Below are 18,393 nucleotides of genomic sequence, written 5' to 3'. Positions count from 1 at the left end.
AATAGCTGGCATACTGGTTAGGAAGCTGCACTCAGGTGACCGATGCTTCCTAAATTTTGGCTGCAGGCTTGCTCATGTTATTAACACTATTAACAATAGGGGTTAATAGTGTAGCGGGGTACTTTGCAATGGGGATGGGGTTGTTTAGGGGTTAATAGTGTAGGTTTACATGAGCTTTGAGCTTATTTAAAAATAGTTTGAGTGTAAAATGTGATTGCATTTGAGTTATCACATTTATTTCAATTTGTAATACAAGCGCACTTTTGCGCTTGAAGGTGCCAATCGAAATTACAGGGAGCACAAATTATCACAAATTTGTGCAAACAAAATTGTGGTAATTTAAACACTGATCACTTGTAATACAAAGTCGAGCACAAAAAATATCACCATCTCAAGCAAACGATTGTGCTTCACTTGTAATCTATTCCTATAATAATTAATATATAGCTTATATCTTTTTGCTAAATTCTATTTTTTTACCACTGTGCAGTAAGTGTTTTGATTGTTCTAGTTTAACAAACTTTTAGTTGCTAAATAAGTCAATCTCACTGTTGCAATTAATCACAAATAGACAATTCTTTTAAATGCTTAAAGGTTTTTATTTAAATCACATACTCTGGAGATAACACTAACCCTTTAACCTCAAATGACAGTTCTAATACATGATACAAAATATAATTTTCATGCAGAACAAATAAATAGCCAAGAGTTATTGTAATAAATAGTAATCTGAATATGCATATATCTGTTTGAAATATTATTTAAATACAAATTTACAAATATATAATACTCCATGTAATTGGCTATGCATTTTTGTTTATAAGTATTTAACCATAGTTTAATTTTCCCTAAATAACACAAATTATGCAATTTTCTGCTTTTGTTGTCAAAATCAATCAATCGCCAAGCGACATCAATTTATACAGTTGGGGACTGTAACAAGAATAAATAAATAAAACAGTACATTATTTCTAGTAAGATGGATCCTATTTGGAATATATATGATGTAACAGTGCAAAAAAACACCCAAATAGATTTCAAATGAGAACTAAAATGCTATAATGAAAGCGATTTAAGCAGAACAAAGCATAAGTTGAAGCTCTAAAGACAAAATTGGTGCAAACAAGGTACTATTTGTATTCTAAATCTATGTTGTCTACTCTAAAACCCTAAGTACTATTATTTTACTAAAAGGATAAAGTTTAACATACTAAGTGCTAAATTCATTATCAAAGAAAACATATTATTTCAACTGGAAGGAAAATTCAAATTAATATTCTTGAAAATAAAACTCCACAAATATAATTATCAAGCAATAAACTAAACATGGTGAAATAATGTAATATTGATATTGAATTGTATGTGTGCATCAAGTTCATAAACTGTTGGAGGTATTACTGATATGACATTTACAATTAGAAAGCAAAGCACGTTGTCATTTGATGGTCATTAATAGGGAGTGTTTACCAGAGAGAAATAATGTCAGAGAAAGTATTACGTAATTTTTTTTTTTTTTTTTTAATGTCCCATCTATCAATTTTATTTTAGTTAGTTTGTTGTATTTTTTGTTCTTGTTGTTATTTATGAACATTTACTCTATGGAATTCTTCTTGCTAATGTGGTTGAGACTGGGACGTCTGAGGATCTTGTCCGCATTCTGTGCTGGTGCAGCCACATTGTTCCACATAAATATAAGAGTACATTGAACTGGTTCCATCAAGGCATTTAAGGGACACCTCACGCTTGCTGGTCTTCATCTCCTGACAACAGCTACATTTGTGTTCCATTGTGTTTGCCTCAGCAGAGTACCTGAAAGGAAGATAACCATAAAAAAGGAATAAGAAAGCATATTGGAGCCAACATGAATAATTCTACAATTCAGATGCATAGTCATTAACTTAGACTTTAAATGTATATGAATGTTAGTAATATGCTGCTCTGTACATCCTAAGCATATTATACTACAAGATATTTTGCATTACAATATGTGTTTAAAAATACTTGTTGTTTGTTCAGAACACTACCTGAGCCATTCTTTGATTTTTCATGGGCAATGATAGGTCAGCATGTTTCATGCCATTCAATTGATCTAGTGCATTGAGCAGTGTTTCTCAATGCCCTTATAACATGCCAGATTTTCAGGATATCTAAACTAGAGCACTCTTGAAAATACCTGCTTATCCGTAATCATGGTTATCAACCACCTCTTACCCAAAGTCATCCTTACAATCTGGCTTGTCAGTGTGCTTTGTGGACTAGAATTTAGAAACACTAGTATAAAGTGAATCTACCAATTAGTGTTAGCATAAACTCAAAGATCAATACTAGGCTTGCCCCATTTAACAAGCTGCAAAAGCATTTTGAAACACTAGTTAAGCAGCAGAGGTCTAAAGTGTCACAGAGTGAGTGAAATTATACTGATCAGAATGATTAACAGCCCCTGCTTATGGCTGCCAACAAGCAAGAGTCAGCATTGCACAAGCAAATGTTTGCAGCGATGTCCGGCAGATATGTTCATGGTAACAAATCATGTCCACAAGTTGTCAGAGTCAGCATTGCACAAGCAAATGATTTCAGGGAGGTACGGCAGATATGTTCACTGTAGCAAATAATGTTCACACAACCTTTAATAAATGGAGCCCATAGCCCTGATCTTGGTGTTAAAAAGCTATAGGAGCCTTTTTATTTTGCAGTACTCTAAACTACAACAGAATAAAATTCTTTTAAATCATCATATTTTCATAAAACATCACAAATGGAATTATAAGGCTACTTACATGGAGGAGGTTTTGCAAGCTCCCTCACAGTAAGACAGCTCCACAGTCTGGTCAGATTCACAGGTGCTGGTTTTAATGCGGGTGGATTGTATACGAACTTGGCATCCTGTTGAATCAGCTATAAAAAAAAAAAACTTTAGAGGTTAGCCAATTTTTTTTTTATTTAAATGTCCTTAATATTGCCAGGATTCCAAGATGTTTAAATTAAACACAATACATTCAAAATAATTATTCATTACATATTAATGTGCCATATGTAGCAGTCTTGAAAGTCTATTTTAGCCTTTTTTACTTACACTATAAATTATTACTTTTACTTGTTTTCTATGTTGCTTTTTTCTAGACTAAAAATAATTCCCTTCCATGTATCCATTGATAAAACAGTAATACCCTCAATTTCTAATGACATTTCTTAGAATTCCTATCTCTTAAACTTTAGAATACAATTATCTTCCCCATTAAAATAATAAAACATAAATTATAATAAATTATTTGTATTTATTGTCTTTGTATGTGCCAATCCTCCAGAGCAGTTTTTCTCGCCCTTTTTTGTCGCAAGTACTCGCCCTTTTTGTCGCAAGTACCACTGAAGCCATCATTTTTATGCCCTAAATACCCAGTGAAACATATGAATATTATTAAGTAAAAAAAGGCATTCATGCATACCCCAGAATGAGGGCAACAAATAATGAAAGGGAAAGCAACTGAGTACCCATTACCAAAGCTCTAGGTATCCGCATGGGTACAGATACCACAAGTTAAATAAACCAAGCTTTAGAACATGGTTGTCAGTCATTGTACATTCTATCACTATAATACTTAAAATATACATTCCAATAATAAACTAAATGTCTCAAAACAAATAATTAAGGATCTGCATTTCTTTGAATTAGAGTCTATCACAACAATATGTGTTTGACCCCCTGTGCTTCTATTAAAAAAAATGTCTCTTACCTTCACACGTCTTGCAACAACCATCATCTGTTGTTTTAATAGTACCCTGCAATAGTCAATATTTAAATACACATTAATATAAGTTGTTGTTTTAGATGATATATATTATATATTCTTACTTTTTTCTAATATATTCATTCACATACACCACATTCATATTGTCCTTACCTATTATGCAAAATTAAAGCACTCACCTCAACACATTTGGAAGGATCAAATACTGGACATGATTTCTTTATCGAAACCACTTGGTAACTGTCTTCACAAGTGTATGAAGTGCATTTGTCCTCTGGTGGAGTGAAGGTCTCTCCAGGCTAAATTGTAGAAGAAAATTGTCACAATGATGAGGACTTACTTGTAATTGTTAATATTCTCATACAGTGCAATAATTTACATGTTGTTGTACCTGGAGGAGTTTAGTTGTGTTGTCATCCATCTTCATTGTGCAAGCCTCTTTAACACACTCACCACAGCACTCTCCAGATTTAGTTAGATATTTAAAACCCTGCAGTAGAAAACAGTGATAGGTTAGTTTAGGTTTTCATAAGTATTTTTAGCCAAAGGTTGTTCTAGAACATACAATTTGGGGAGCTTATAAGTGACCCCAAAGCTAAATATCAGGGTACACCACGGTATTGGTAGTGGACCTCAAGCTCTACTATCTAGAGTTGTTTTTTTTTTTTTTACTAACTCTACTTATACACAATTTGTCTTTCCCTTGCCTATTGCAAAGTATTGGGTATTTACATAAGACACTGCCTTGCTAATTTAGCTGACACCTTTTATTTTTTGTGGCACTACAGTAAAGAGTATTCTTGGAATCCTCTAGAACTACTACAGTTTTCAGATTGACCATCAGCTTATTGTAGGATACCCCTATCTCAGCAGAGAAACTTACAGGTTCACAATTAACATCAGAGCAGGCTCTCTTCACCGTGACTGGAACAAGCTGGTCTTCAATTTTTTGACATTCATATTGAACACAAATATCTTCTGGTGGAGTCCAAGTTTCCTCAGGCTGAAACAAATGTAATTGGATCAATTAACAGTAATATACTTTACATACATGTACTTTTCATGTTCCAAAACTGAAGGCTTTAATAATATATACATATGTTAAAAAATAAAATGATCATGGTTAAGAATTTCTGTTAGCTAAAAGAGTGCAAATTACTTAAAATGAAAGAAAAACTAATAAGGACAATAATTCTGGCATTGAAGGAATGCTGCTGTGTTAATTTATGTTAGCTGAAATGCTTAATCATGAATGGCAAAATATCACAATGGATTGCCAGTCAATGCCAAAAAAAAAACAAACAATTTAATTAGCCCCCTTATGTTTAAGAATCAAAATTATTACTTGGCTGATTTTATTTCTTACTAGTCAGAGACTAGTGGAAATATTCACCCTTGTGTTTGATGCTGTTTCTGAATTGAAAGCGAACATACCTTAACTAATTTGACAGAATCATCTTTCATCTTTATTGTACATGCCACCTGCACACATTTGCCACAACATTCTCCTTCAACCATTTCATACTGGTAGCCCTGTAAGGGATAAAACTGTGTTAGGTCTTCGCTGTCAAACTTCAACCTAACAACTGATTACTATGTATACACATGATATACCTGTGTGCATTGATCTTGACTGTATACAGTGCAATCCTTTGCAAGGCTAACTGTTGTAAACTCTTCACCAGATTTGATGCACTCATAATGAGAACACTTGTTGTTTGGAGGATAAAAGGTTTCACCAGGCTTTAAAACAGAACAAAGCATTATTACATAAATTAAAGGGACAATATATACACAGTACAACATATTAAAGTCTATTGTGTACATAAAAAAATACCATGTGACATTTAAATTAATTTTCTGCATTAAAAAGTTAAGTTAAAGGTCTTTAAATGAATTTCTTATTTCTTACAATTATTAAATAATGCAGTTATTATTGTGAGGCCTATATTTTCAATATAGTAAATCTAAATTGTTTTTAATTTTACCTGAGAACAAATACCCTACTGTTCAACTTAGAATTAATGAAATAATTGAGAGGTGATAATTTTGAATCATTTGATATTTAAGTGATATTGCACAGGCGTGTAATAAATTCTGTTTTATATGTATATAGGGCTCTATTCTTAAAGAGATGCATTGCAGGTGAATTGAAGGTGCTTTGAGAAAGCAAATAAATTGGTAAACAGCATCGTACATTTAAAACCTACTACGCAGCACTAGTATTTTGTTCTTTGTGGGATTTTGAAATCTCACACTTTAATAGTAAATTGGTTTCCCATCAAGCTCTAATATTTTTGGATATCTCTTTTTGGGACAACCTTCTTGTTTGATTTGAAGATATCAACATTCCAATATTCCATTGTTGGTGAACTTTCTCTGTTATATTTGCCCCATTTGAAAATAACATTGTGTCAGAAATATTTTAGAGGGATGATGTAATTAAGAAGAACACAAAAATCTGAACTGTCAGGAACAGCATAACAACCTGTGTTGATATTATCACACATTTCAATAATTTACATGTTGTTGTACCTGGAGGATTTTAGTTGTGTTGTCATCCATCTTCATTGTGCAAGCCTCTTTAACACACTCACCACAGCACTCTCCAGATTTAGTAACATATTTAAAACCCTGCAGTACAAAACAATGATAGGTTAGTTTAGCATTTCATAAGTATTTTCAGCCAACATTTGAGCTAGAACATACAATTTGGGGAGCTCAAAAGTGACCCCAAAGATAAATATCATGGGTACACCATAGTATTTATGGTGGACACCATGCTTTACAATCTAGAATGTTATTTTACTAACTCCACTTATACCCCCTTTGTCTCTATCTTGCCCATTTTAGAGCTGTGGGTATATAAATAAGGCAATGCGTTGCTAATTCAGCTGACATCTTTGATTTGTGGTGGTGGTACAGTAAAGATTATACTTGGAACTCCCTAGAACCACTATTGAACAGATTTACCATCAGCTAATTGTAGGATACCACTAAGTAAGCAAATAAACTTACAGGTTCACAATTAACATCAGAGCAGGCTTTCTTCATAGTGACAGGAACAAGCTGGTCTTCAATCTTTTGACATTCATACTGAACGCAAATGTCTTCTGGTGGACTCCAAGTTTCCTCAGGCTGAAAGCAATGTGAGTGGATAAATTAGCAGTAATATAGTTTACACACATTTACTTAGCATGTTGAACTGAAAGCTTTAATAACACATACACATGTTAAAACATAAAATATAAACTGAGCATGGTTACGAATTTCTGTTAGCTAAAGGAGTTCAAATTACTCAGAATGTGAGAAAAACTAACAAGAAAAATTATTCTGGCATTGATGGAATGTTGCTATGTTAATTTATATTAGCTGAAATGCTTGATCATGAATGGACATGTTTTAAAAGGAATTTCCAAGGAAATAGACTATTTTATTAGCACACGTATATCTAAGAATCTGATGTATTACTTGGCTGATTTTATTTCTTACTAGTCAGAGACTAGTGAAACTATATAGCCGTGTGTTTGATGCTGTTTCTGAATTGAAAGAGAACATACCTTAACTAATTTGACAGAATCATCTTTCATCTTTATTGTACATGCCACCTGCACACATTTGCCACAACATTCTCCTTCAACCATTTCATACTGATAGCCCTGTAAGGATAAAACTGTGTTAGGTCTTTGCTGTCAAATTTCCACCTAACAACTGATTACTATGTATACACATGATATACCTGTGTGCATTGATCTTGACTGTATACAGTGCAATCCTTTGCAAGGCTAACTGTAGTAAACTCTTCACCAGATTTGATGCATTCATAATGAGAACACTTGTTGTTTGGAGGATACCAGGTCTCACCAGGCTGTAAAGCAAAACAAAACATTATTACAAAATCAATTGGATAGTATATATATATATATATATATATATATATATATATATATATATATATTATATATTTAAATTCTAGCTCTTTAAATGAATGTCTTATTTCTTATAATTAATAAATAATACAATATATAGGGCTCTATTCACAAAGTGATGCATTGCAGGTGAATTGAAGGTGCTTTGAGAAAGCAAATAACTTGGTAAACAGCATCGTAAATTTAAAACATACTTTGCAGCACTAGTATTTTGTTCTTTGTGTGATTTTGACATCTCGCACTTTAATAGTAAATTGGTTTCCCATCAAGCTCTAATCTTTTTGGATATCTTTTTTTGGGACAACTTTTTTTTGATTTGAAGAAATCAACATTCCAATATTCCAATTTTGGTGAACGTTCTCTGTTATATTTACCCCATTTGATAATAATATTGTATCAGAAACCTTTTAGAGGGATGATGTAATTAATAAGAAAACACAAATTTATATTATCACACAGTGCAATAATTTACATGTTGTTGTACCTGGAGGAGTTTAGTTGTGTTGTCATCCATCTTCATTGTGCAAGCCTCTTTAACACACTCACCACAGCACTCTCCAGATTTAGTAACATATTTAAAACCCTGCAGTACAGAACAATGATAGGTTAGTTTCGCATTTCATAAGCATTTTTAGCCAACAGTTGATCTAGAACATACAATTTGGGGAGCGCAAAAGTGACCCCAAAGATAAATATCATGGGTACACCTTAGTACAGGGGTGTCCAAACTTTGCTCTCCAGAGGTTTTGGAACTACATTTCCCATGATGCTCAGCTAGATAAAATGCTGGCTGAGCATCATCGGAAATGTAGTTCCAAAACCTCTGGAGAGCAAAGTTTGGACACCCCTGCCTTAGTATTTATGGTGGACACCATGCTTTACAATCTAGAATACTCTTTTACTAACTCGACTCATACCCCCTTTGTCTCTATCGTACCCATTTTAGAACAGTGGGTATATAAAAGAAGGAATGAGTTGCTAATTCAGCTGACATCTTTGATTTGTGGTGGTGGTACAGTAAAGATCATACTTGGAACTCCCTAGAACCACTATTGTTCCAAGATTGACTATCAGTTAATTGTAGAATACCACTAAGTAAGTAAAGAAACTTACAGGTTCACAATTAACATCAGAGCAGGCTTTCTTCATAGTGACAGGAACAAGCTGGTCTTCAATCTTTTGACATTCATAGTTAACGCAAATGTCTTCTGGTGGACTCCAAGTCTCCTCAGGCTGAAAGCAATGTAAGTGGATAAAATTAGCAATTATATACTTAATACACATTTACTTGACATGTTTCAAAACTGAAAGCTTTAATAACACATACACATGTTAAAACATAATGCTGCTTCTGAATTAAAAGAGAACATACCTTAACTAATTTGACAGAACCATCTTTCATCTTGATTGTACATGCCACCTGCACACATTTGCCACAACATTCTCCTTCAACCATTTCATACTGATAGCCCTGTAAGGATAAAACTGTGTTAGATCTTTGCCGTCAAAGTTCCACCTAACAACTGATTACTATGTATACACATGATATACCTGTGTGCATTGATCTTGACTGTATACAGTGCAATCCTTTGCAAGGCTAACTGTTGTAAACTCTTCACCAGATTTGATGCATTCATAATGAGAACACTTGTTGTTTGGAGGATACCAGGTCTCACCAGGCTGTAAAACAGAGCAAAATAAAATCACAAAATCAAAGGGATAGTATATATATATATATATATATATATATATATATATATATATATATATATATATATATATATATATATATTGTGTATATATATATATATATATATATATATACACACACACACACACACATACTATATATATATATATATATATATATATATATATATATATATATATATATATATATATATATACATTTCAATATATAGCTAAATTATAAATCTTTAAATGAATGTCTTATTTCGTATAATTAATAAATAACACAATATATAGGGCTCTATTCACAAAGTGATGAATGGCAGATGAATTGTTGGGGATTTGAGAAAGGAAATAACTTGGTAAACAGCCTTTTGATTTTTAAACATAGTATAATGCACTAGTATTTTGTTCTTGCTGTGATTTTGCATCTAACACCTTAATTGTAAATCGATTTACTATCAAGCACTAATCATTTTAGATATCTTTTTTGAGGCAACCCTCTTGAAAAAAAATCAACATTCTCAAGTTTTTGAGAACTTTTTCGGTTATATTTACCGACTCTGATAATAACCTTGTGTCAGAAACATTTTAGAGGGATGATGTTACTAATAAGAACATACATTTATGAACTGTCAGGTACTGCATAAAAATCTGTTTAAATATTCTCACACTGTGCAATAATTCACATATTGTTGTACCTCGAGGATTTTAGTTGTGTTGTCATCCATCTTCATTGTGCAAGCCTCTTTAACACACTCACCACAGCACTCTCCAGATTTAGTAACATATTTAAAACCCTGCAGTACAAAACAATGATAGGTTAGTTTAGCTTTTCATAAGTATTTTCAGCCAACAGTTGATCTAGAACATACACTTTGGGGAGCTCAAAAGTTACCCAAAAGATAAATTTCAAGGGTACACCATGGTATTTATGGTGGACACCATGCTTTACAATCTAGAATGTTCTTTTACTAACTCCAATTATACCCCCTTTGTCTCTATCTTGCCCATTTTAGAGCAGTGGGTATATAAATAAAGCAATGTGTTGCTAATTCAGCTGACATCTTTGATTTGTGGTGGTGATACAGTAAAGATCATACTTGGAACTCTCTAGAACCACTATTGTTCCAAGATTAACCATCAGATAATTGTAGGATACCACTAAGTAAGCAAATAAACTTACAGGTTCACAATTAACATCAGAGCAGGCTTTCTTCATAGTGACAGGAACAAGCTGGTCTTCAATCTTTTGACATTCATAGTGAACGCAAATGTCTTCTGGTGGACTCCAAGTTTCCTCAGGCTGAAAGCAATTTGAGTGGATAAATTAGCAGTTATATACATAACACACATTTACTTGACATGTTTCAAAACTGAAGGCTTTAATAACACATACACATGTTAAAACATAATGCTGTTTCTGAATTAAAAGAGAACATACCTTAACTAATTTGACAGAATCATCTTTCATCTTTATTGTACATGCCACCTGCACACATTTGCCACAACATTCTCCTTCAACCATTTCATACTGGTAGCCCTGTAAGGATAAAACTGTGTTAGGTCTTTGCTGTCAAAGTTCTACCTAACAACTGATTACTATGTATACACATGATATACCTGTGTGCATTGATCTTGACTGTATACAGTGCAATCCTTTGCAAGGCTAACTGTTGTAAACTCATCACCAGATTTGATGCATTCATAATGAGAACACTTGTTGTTTGGAGGATACCAGGTCTCACCAGGCTGTAAAACAGAGCAAAATATTATTACAAAATCAAAGGGCTAATATATATATATATATAAATTCTAGCTCTTTAAATGAATGTCTTATTCAGTATAATTAATAAATAATACAATACATAGGGCTCTAGTCACAAAGAGATGAATTGCAGATGAATTGTAGGTGATTTGAGAAAAGAAATAACTTGGTAAACAGCCTTTTGGATTTTTAACATAGTATAATGCACTATTATTTTGTTCATGCTGTGATTTTTACATCTAACACCTTAATTGTAAATCGATTTGCTATCAAGCACTAATCATTTTAGATATCTTTCTTGGGGCTACCTTCTTGTGTGACTTGAAAAAATCAACATTCTCTAGTTTTGGTGAACCTTTTATGTTATATTTACTGCATCTGATAATAACCTTGTGTTAGAAACATTTTAGAGGGATGATGTTATTAATAAAAACATAAATTTATGAAGTGTCAGGTACAGCATAAGAATCTGTGTAAATATTCTCATACAGTGCAATAATTTACATGTTGTTGTACCTGGAGGAGTTTAGTTGTGTTGTCATCCATCTTCATTGTGCAAGCCTCTTTAACACACTCACCACAGCACTCTCCAGATTTAGTAACATATTTAAAACCCTGCAGTACAAAACAGTGATAGGTTAGTTTAGCTTTTCATAAGTATTTTCAGCCAACAGTTGTTCTAGAACATACAATTTGGGGAGCTTAAAAGTGACCCCAAAGATATATATCAAGGGTACACCATGGTATTTATGGTGGACACCATGCTTTACAGTCTAGAATGTTCTTTTACTAACGCTACTTAAACCTCCTTTGTTTCTATCTTGGACATTTTAGAGCAGTGGGTATATAAATAAGGCAATGCATTGTTAATTCAGCTGACATCTTTGATTTGTGGTGGTGGTAGAGTAAAGATCAGACTTGGAACTCCCTAGAACCACTATTGTTCCAAGATTGACCATCAGCTAATTTTATTATACCACTGCAAAAAAACTTACAGGTTCACAATTAACATCAGAGCAGGCTGTCTTCATAGTGACAGGAACAAGCTGGTCTTCAATCTTCTGACATTCATAGTGAACGCAAATATCTTCTGGTGGACTCCAAGTTTCCTCAGGCTGAAAGCAATGTGAGTGGATAAATTAGCAGTAATATACTCTACACACATTTACTTGGCATGTTGCAAAACTGAATGCTTTAATAACACATACACATGTTAAAACATAAAATATAAACTGATTATGGCCAAGACTTTCTGTTAGCTAAAGGAGTACAAATTACTCAGAATGTGAGAAAAACTAACAAGAAAAAGAATTCTGGCATTGATGGAATATAACTATGTTAATTTATGTTAGCTGAAATGCTTGATCATGAATGGACATTTGTGTTTGATGCTGTTTCTGAATTGAAAGAGAACATACCTTAACTAATTTGACAGAATCATCTTTCATCTTTATTGTACATGCCACCTGCACACATTTGCCACAACATTCTCCTTCAACCATTTCATACTGATAGCCCTGTAAGGATAAAACTGTGTTAGATCTTTGCTGTCAAAGTTCCACCTAACAACTGATTACTATGCATACACATGATATACCTGTGTGCATTGATCTTGACTGTATACAGTGCAATCCTTTGCAAGGCTAACTGTAGTAAACTCTTCGCCAGATTGGATGCACTCATAATGAGAACACTTGTTGTTTGGAGAATACCAGGTCTCACCAGGCTGTAAAACAGAGCAAAACATTATTACAAAATCAAAGGGACAGTATATATATATATATATATATATAGAGAGAGAGAGAGAGATAGATAGATAGATAGATCATTTCTAGCTCTTTAAATGCATTTCTTATTTCGTATAATTAATAAATAATACAATATATAGGGCTCTATTCACAAAGAGATCAATTGCAGATGAATTTAAGGTGATTTGAGAAAGGAAATAACTTGGTAAACAGCCTTTTGGATTTGAATCATACTATAATGCACTAGTGTTATGTTCTTGGACTTGGTGTGATTTTGACATCTAACACTTTAATTGTAAATCAATTTTCTATCAAACACTAATCATTTTAGATTTTTTTGGGGGGGCAACCTTCTTGTGTGCCTGATGAAAAGACCGGTGCAGGTCTAGAAACGCGTAGCAGTTTGTATGGAATAAAATTCATTTATTTTATATACGGAAGTTGTCCTTTGTTCTCTTTTGAGCCTTCCTGGTTAAGGTGTCAAAGGGTTCGATCCACTGCAGTGCTTCCTCCCTGACAAAGGTTCGAAATTGTCTGATCCATCACAGTGTCTGACTCGCTAGCTGCAGCCGGACAAACGCACATCAATCAAGTGAACGCTGAGTACCAGCTGTGTATAACCTGCCGGAGGCCACCCAGTGTGCTAACCACTGAAAGTGTTAGCCTGCCTGTCAGCACCGGTTACAATACGGTGCATCGTTCTCCGGTAAGCGACGATAATAATTACCCTGTTGAACTTTGATCCAACAATATCACCCTATGTGGCGCCCTCTCTTTTATTCCTAATTACAGATATCTCCTTTCCGAAGACCAGAGGAGCATTTGCCGCCAGTATCTTTGAGTGCTAGACTCAGCACTACCAACTCGCATGAACTTTATGGTTTGTTTTTATACCAATACCACGTATTAACTTTTTACAGCGCACCCCGCACACGGTTCCCTTAGGGGTTCCCTTCTCATAACCTTCTTGTGTGACTTGAAAAAAATCATCATTCTCTAGTTTTGGTGAACTTGTTCGGTTATATTTACCACATCTGATAATAACCTTGTGTCAGAAACATTTTAAAAGGAAGATGTAATTAATAAGAACATACATGAATGAACTGTCAGGTACAGCATAAGAATCTGTGTAAATATTCTCATACAATGCAATAATTCACATGTTGTTGTACCTGGAGGATTTTAGTTGTGTTGTCATCCATCTTCATTGTGCAAGCCTCTTTAACACAATCACCACAGCACTCTCCAGATTTACTAACATATTTAAAACCCTGCAGTAGAAAACAATGATAGAAAACAGTAATAGTTTAGATTAGGTTTTTATAAGAGTTTTCAGCCATTGGTGGTTCTAGAACATACAATTTGGGGAGCTCAAAAGTGACTACAATGCTAAATATCAGTTTACACCCAAGTACTAGGGGAGAACCAGAGCCAGTGCCAGTACCAGAAAACAGTGCTCTTTGATCTACAGTTTCCTTTTACTAACTCTCTTATACCTACTTTGTCTCTCCCTTTCCGAATGTAGAGTATTGGGTATATAAATGGGTCACTGCCTTGCTCGTTCATCTGGCACCTTTATTTTTGATGGTGGTACAGTAAAGACAATGCCTGGAACCCCCTAGAGCCAGTACTGTTCCTAACTTGACTATTAGCTAATTGTAAGATACCAACAGAGATACTTACAGGTTCACAATTAACATTCGAGCAGGCTTTCCTCACAGTGACAGGGACAAGCTGGTCTTCAATTTTTTGACAATCATATTGAATGCAAACGTCTTCTGGTGGAATCCAAGTTTCCCCAGGCTTAAAGCAATGTAAGTGGATACATTAGCATAAATATATTTTACACATATATTATTCACATTGCAAAACTGAAGGCTTTAATCACCTATACACGTTTTAAACATTATAATCTGATCATGGTAAACAATTTCTGTGCAAATTAGTTAACATGTGAGAAAAAATAACAAGAACAATAATTCTGGTTTTGGTAATTTGTGTTAGCTGAAATGTTTGATCACGGACGAAAAAATATTACAATTGATTGCTAGTGAAGAAAAAAATAGAGACAATTATACTAGCCCACTTATGTTCAAGAATCTAGCACCTAGATTATGAGTTTTGCGTTAGAGTCTATGCGTTGCTAACGAGCAGTTTATGCTCACCGTTCACTTACAGACAGCGGTGGTATTAAAGGTTTTTTTTACAAACCAGACATGAAGTGAGCGTTGAGCAAAATTGAGCTCATTACCGCACTCCAATACCAGCGCAGTTTACGTTAGCGGTGAGCTGATGTAACGTGCTTGTGCATGATTTCCCCATAGGAATCAATGGGGAGAGCCTGCTGAATAAAAGTCTAACACCTGCCAAAAAGCAGCGTAAAACTCCTTAATGCAGCCCCATTGATTCCTATGGGGAAATACATTTTATGTCTACACCTAACACCCTAACATGAACCCCCGAGTCTATTTATTAACCCCTACTCTGCCGCCCAGAATGTCACCACCACCTACCTACACTTATTAACTCCTAATCTGCCGCCCCAATGTCGCCGCCACTATAATAAACATATTAACCCCTAAACCGCCGCACTCCCGCCTCTCAAACATTAGTTACATTTTATTAACCCCTAATCTGCCGTCCCTAACATCGCCGACACCTACCTACATTAATTAACCCCTAATCATCCGCCGCCACTGTACTAAATGTATTAACCCCTAAACCTAAGTCTAACCCTAACCCTAACACCCCCTAACTTAAATATAATTTAAAATAATCTAAATAAAATTAATATTATTACCTAAATTATTCCTATTTAAAACTAAATACTTACCTGTAAAATAAACCCTAAGCTAGCTACAATATAACTAATAGTTACATTGTAGCTATCTTAGGGTTTAATTTTATTTTACAGGCAAGTTTGTATTTATTATAACTAGGTACAATAGTTAATAAATAGTTATTAACTATTTAATAACTACCTAGCTAAAATAAATAAAAGTACCTGTAAAATAAAACCTAACCTAAGTTACAATTACACCTAACACTACACTATAATTAAAATAATTCCCTAAATTAAATACAATTAAATACAATTAAATTAAATTATCTAAAGTACAAAAACCCCCCACTAAATTACAGAAAATAATAAACAAATTACAAGGTTGTTAAACTAATTACACCTAATCTAATCCCCCTAACAAAATAAAAAAGCCCCCCCAAAATAAAAAAAAAGCCTTACCCTACACTAAATTAAAAATAGCCCTTAAAAGGACCATTTGCGGGGCATTGCCCCAAAGTAATCAGCTCTTTTACCTGTAAAAAAAAATTACAAATCCACCCCCCCCCCAACATTAAAACCCACCACCCACACAACCAACCCTACTCTAAAACCCAATAGAACAGCCAATAGAATGCAAGCTCAATCCTATTGGCTGATTGCAACAGCCAATAGGATTTTTTCTACCTTAATTCCGATTGGCTGATAGAATTCTATCAGCCAATCGGAATTGAAGGGACGCCATTCTGTGTTAGCTGTCAGATGAGGAGGATGCTCCTCGTCGAATGTCTTGAAGATGGACCCGCTCCGCGCCGGATGGATGAAGATAGAAGATGCCGTCTGGATGAAGACTTCTGCCCGTCTGGAGGACCACTTTGCCCGGCTTTGATGAAGACTTCTCCCTGCTTCGTTGAAGACTTCGGCCTGGTTGGATGAAGACTTCTCCCGGTAAGGTGATCTTCAAGGGGTTAGTGTTAGGTTTTTTTAAGGGGGTATTGGGTGGGTTTTAGAGTAGGGTTGGTTGTGTGGGTGGTGGGTTTTAATGTTGGGGGGGTGGATTTGTAATTTTTTTTACAGGTAAAAGAGCTGATTACTTTCGGGCAATGCCTTGCAAAAGGCCCTTTTAAGGGCTATTTGTAATTTAGTGTAGGGTAGGGCTTTTTTATTTTGGGGGGGCTTTTTTATTTTGTTAGGGGGATTAGATTAGGTGTAATTAGTTTAACAATCTTGTAATTTGTTTATTATTTTCTGTAATTTAGTGTTTGTTTGTTTTTGTACTTTAGATAATTTAATTTAATTGTATTTAATTGTATTTAATTTAGAGAATTAATTTAATTATAGTGTAGTGTTAGGTGTAATTGTAACTTAGGTTAGGTTTTATTTTACAGGTACTTTTGTATTTATTTTAGCTAGGTAGTTATTAAATAGTTAATAACTATTTATTAACTATTGTACCTAGTTAAAATAAATACAAACTTGCCTGTAAAATAAAAATAAACCCTAAGCTAGATACAATGTAACTATTAGTTGTAGCTAGCTTAGGGTTTATTTTATAGGTAAGTATTTAGCTTTAAATAGGAATAATTAAGTTAATGATAGCAATTTTATTTAGATTTCTTTAAATTAGATTTAAATTAGGGGGGTTTAGGGTTAGACTTAGATTTAGGGGTTAATAAGTTTAGTGTTGGGGCAGCAGATTAGGGGTTAATACATATAGATAGGTGGCGGCGATGTTAGGGACGGCAGGAGGGCCTCGGTTTAGGGGTTAATAGGTAGTTTATGGGTGTTAGTGTACTTTTTAGCACTTTAGTTAAGAGTTTTATGCTACGGCGTTGTAGTGTAAAACTCTTAACTACTGACTTTAATATGCGGTACCAGTGTTGACAGGAGAGGGTCTACCGCTTACTTTTTGGCAGACTCGTAATACCGGCGCTATGTAATTCCCATTGAAAAAAGAGGATACGCAATTGACGTAAGTGGATTTGCGGTATTTCCAAGTCTGCCCAAAAAAGTGAGCGGTACACCTGTACCTTCAATACTTGTAATACCAGAGGGCATTATAAAGCAGCGTTAGGACCTCTTAACGCTGCTTTTTAAACCTAACGCACAACTCGTAATCTAGCCGTATGTTTTTACTCTTCTAATTTAAAGGAATAGTATAGTCAAAATTAAACTTTATGATTCAGATAGAGCAGCAATTTTAAACAACTTTCTGATGTACTCCTATTATCATTTTTTCTTTGTTCTTTTGTTCTCTTTATTTGAAAAAGCAAGAATGTAAGCATAGGAGCCAGCCCATTTTTTGTTCAGCAGCCGGGTAGCACTTTCTCATTAGTGTCTAAATGTATCCACCAATCAGTAAGTGCTACCCCGGTGCTGAACCAAAAATGGGCCGGCTCCTATGCTTACATTCAAATAAAGATACCAAGAGAACAAAGAAAAATTGATAATAGGAGTAAATTAGAAAGTTGCTTAAAATTGCATTCTATCTGAATCATGAAAGTTTAATTTTGACTACACTATTTCTTAAATTTCCAGCTCCATATTTGATGCTGTTTCTGAATTGACTGAGAACATACCTTAACTACTTTGACTGAATCATCTGCCATCTTTATTGCACATGCCTCCTGCACACATTTGCCGCAGCATTCTCCTTCAACCTTTTCATACTGATAGCCCTGTAAGAGATAAAACGGTGTTAGGTCTTCACTGTCAATGTCTGACCTACAGAATG

At 34.3% G+C, this 18,393-nt stretch overlaps 1 protein-coding gene across 1 annotated transcript in view; it reads right to left on the bottom strand.

The window, feature by feature from the left end:
* Positions 1–1,613: 1,613 nt before the first annotated feature.
* The window catches only part of LOC128636236 (mucin-5B-like), a 69,663-nt gene continuing 52,883 nt past the window's right edge, over positions 1,614–18,393 (bottom strand). Inside the window, exons 57-83 of the mRNA XM_053689275.1 lie at positions 18,239–18,337; positions 14,564–14,683; positions 14,053–14,151; positions 12,730–12,858; positions 12,551–12,649; positions 12,128–12,247; positions 11,649–11,747; positions 10,988–11,116; positions 10,809–10,907; positions 10,551–10,670; positions 10,066–10,164; positions 9,227–9,355; positions 9,048–9,146; positions 8,789–8,908; positions 8,160–8,258; positions 7,486–7,614; positions 7,307–7,405; positions 6,765–6,884; positions 6,282–6,380; positions 5,361–5,489; positions 5,181–5,279; positions 4,630–4,749; positions 4,138–4,236; positions 3,926–4,045; positions 3,732–3,777; positions 2,778–2,895; positions 1,614–1,809 (exon numbers count right to left, since the gene is read on the bottom strand). Of these exons, the coding sequence (XP_053545250.1) occupies positions 1,614–1,809; positions 2,778–2,895; positions 3,732–3,777; positions 3,926–4,045; positions 4,138–4,236; positions 4,630–4,749; positions 5,181–5,279; positions 5,361–5,489; positions 6,282–6,380; positions 6,765–6,884; positions 7,307–7,405; positions 7,486–7,614; positions 8,160–8,258; positions 8,789–8,908; positions 9,048–9,146; positions 9,227–9,355; positions 10,066–10,164; positions 10,551–10,670; positions 10,809–10,907; positions 10,988–11,116; positions 11,649–11,747; positions 12,128–12,247; positions 12,551–12,649; positions 12,730–12,858; positions 14,053–14,151; positions 14,564–14,683; positions 18,239–18,337 (3,033 nt within the window). The remainder of the gene's footprint in view (positions 1,810–2,777; positions 2,896–3,731; positions 3,778–3,925; positions 4,046–4,137; positions 4,237–4,629; positions 4,750–5,180; positions 5,280–5,360; positions 5,490–6,281; positions 6,381–6,764; positions 6,885–7,306; positions 7,406–7,485; positions 7,615–8,159; positions 8,259–8,788; positions 8,909–9,047; positions 9,147–9,226; positions 9,356–10,065; positions 10,165–10,550; positions 10,671–10,808; positions 10,908–10,987; positions 11,117–11,648; positions 11,748–12,127; positions 12,248–12,550; positions 12,650–12,729; positions 12,859–14,052; positions 14,152–14,563; positions 14,684–18,238; positions 18,338–18,393) is intronic.

Source organism: Bombina bombina, chromosome 7 (assembly GCF_027579735.1).
Source record: "Bombina bombina isolate aBomBom1 chromosome 7, aBomBom1.pri, whole genome shotgun sequence".
Taxonomy (NCBI): Eukaryota; Metazoa; Chordata; class Amphibia; order Anura; family Bombinatoridae; genus Bombina; species Bombina bombina.
Note: the sequence above shows the minus strand (reverse complement) of the source record. Positions and strands in the feature narration are given on the sequence as shown.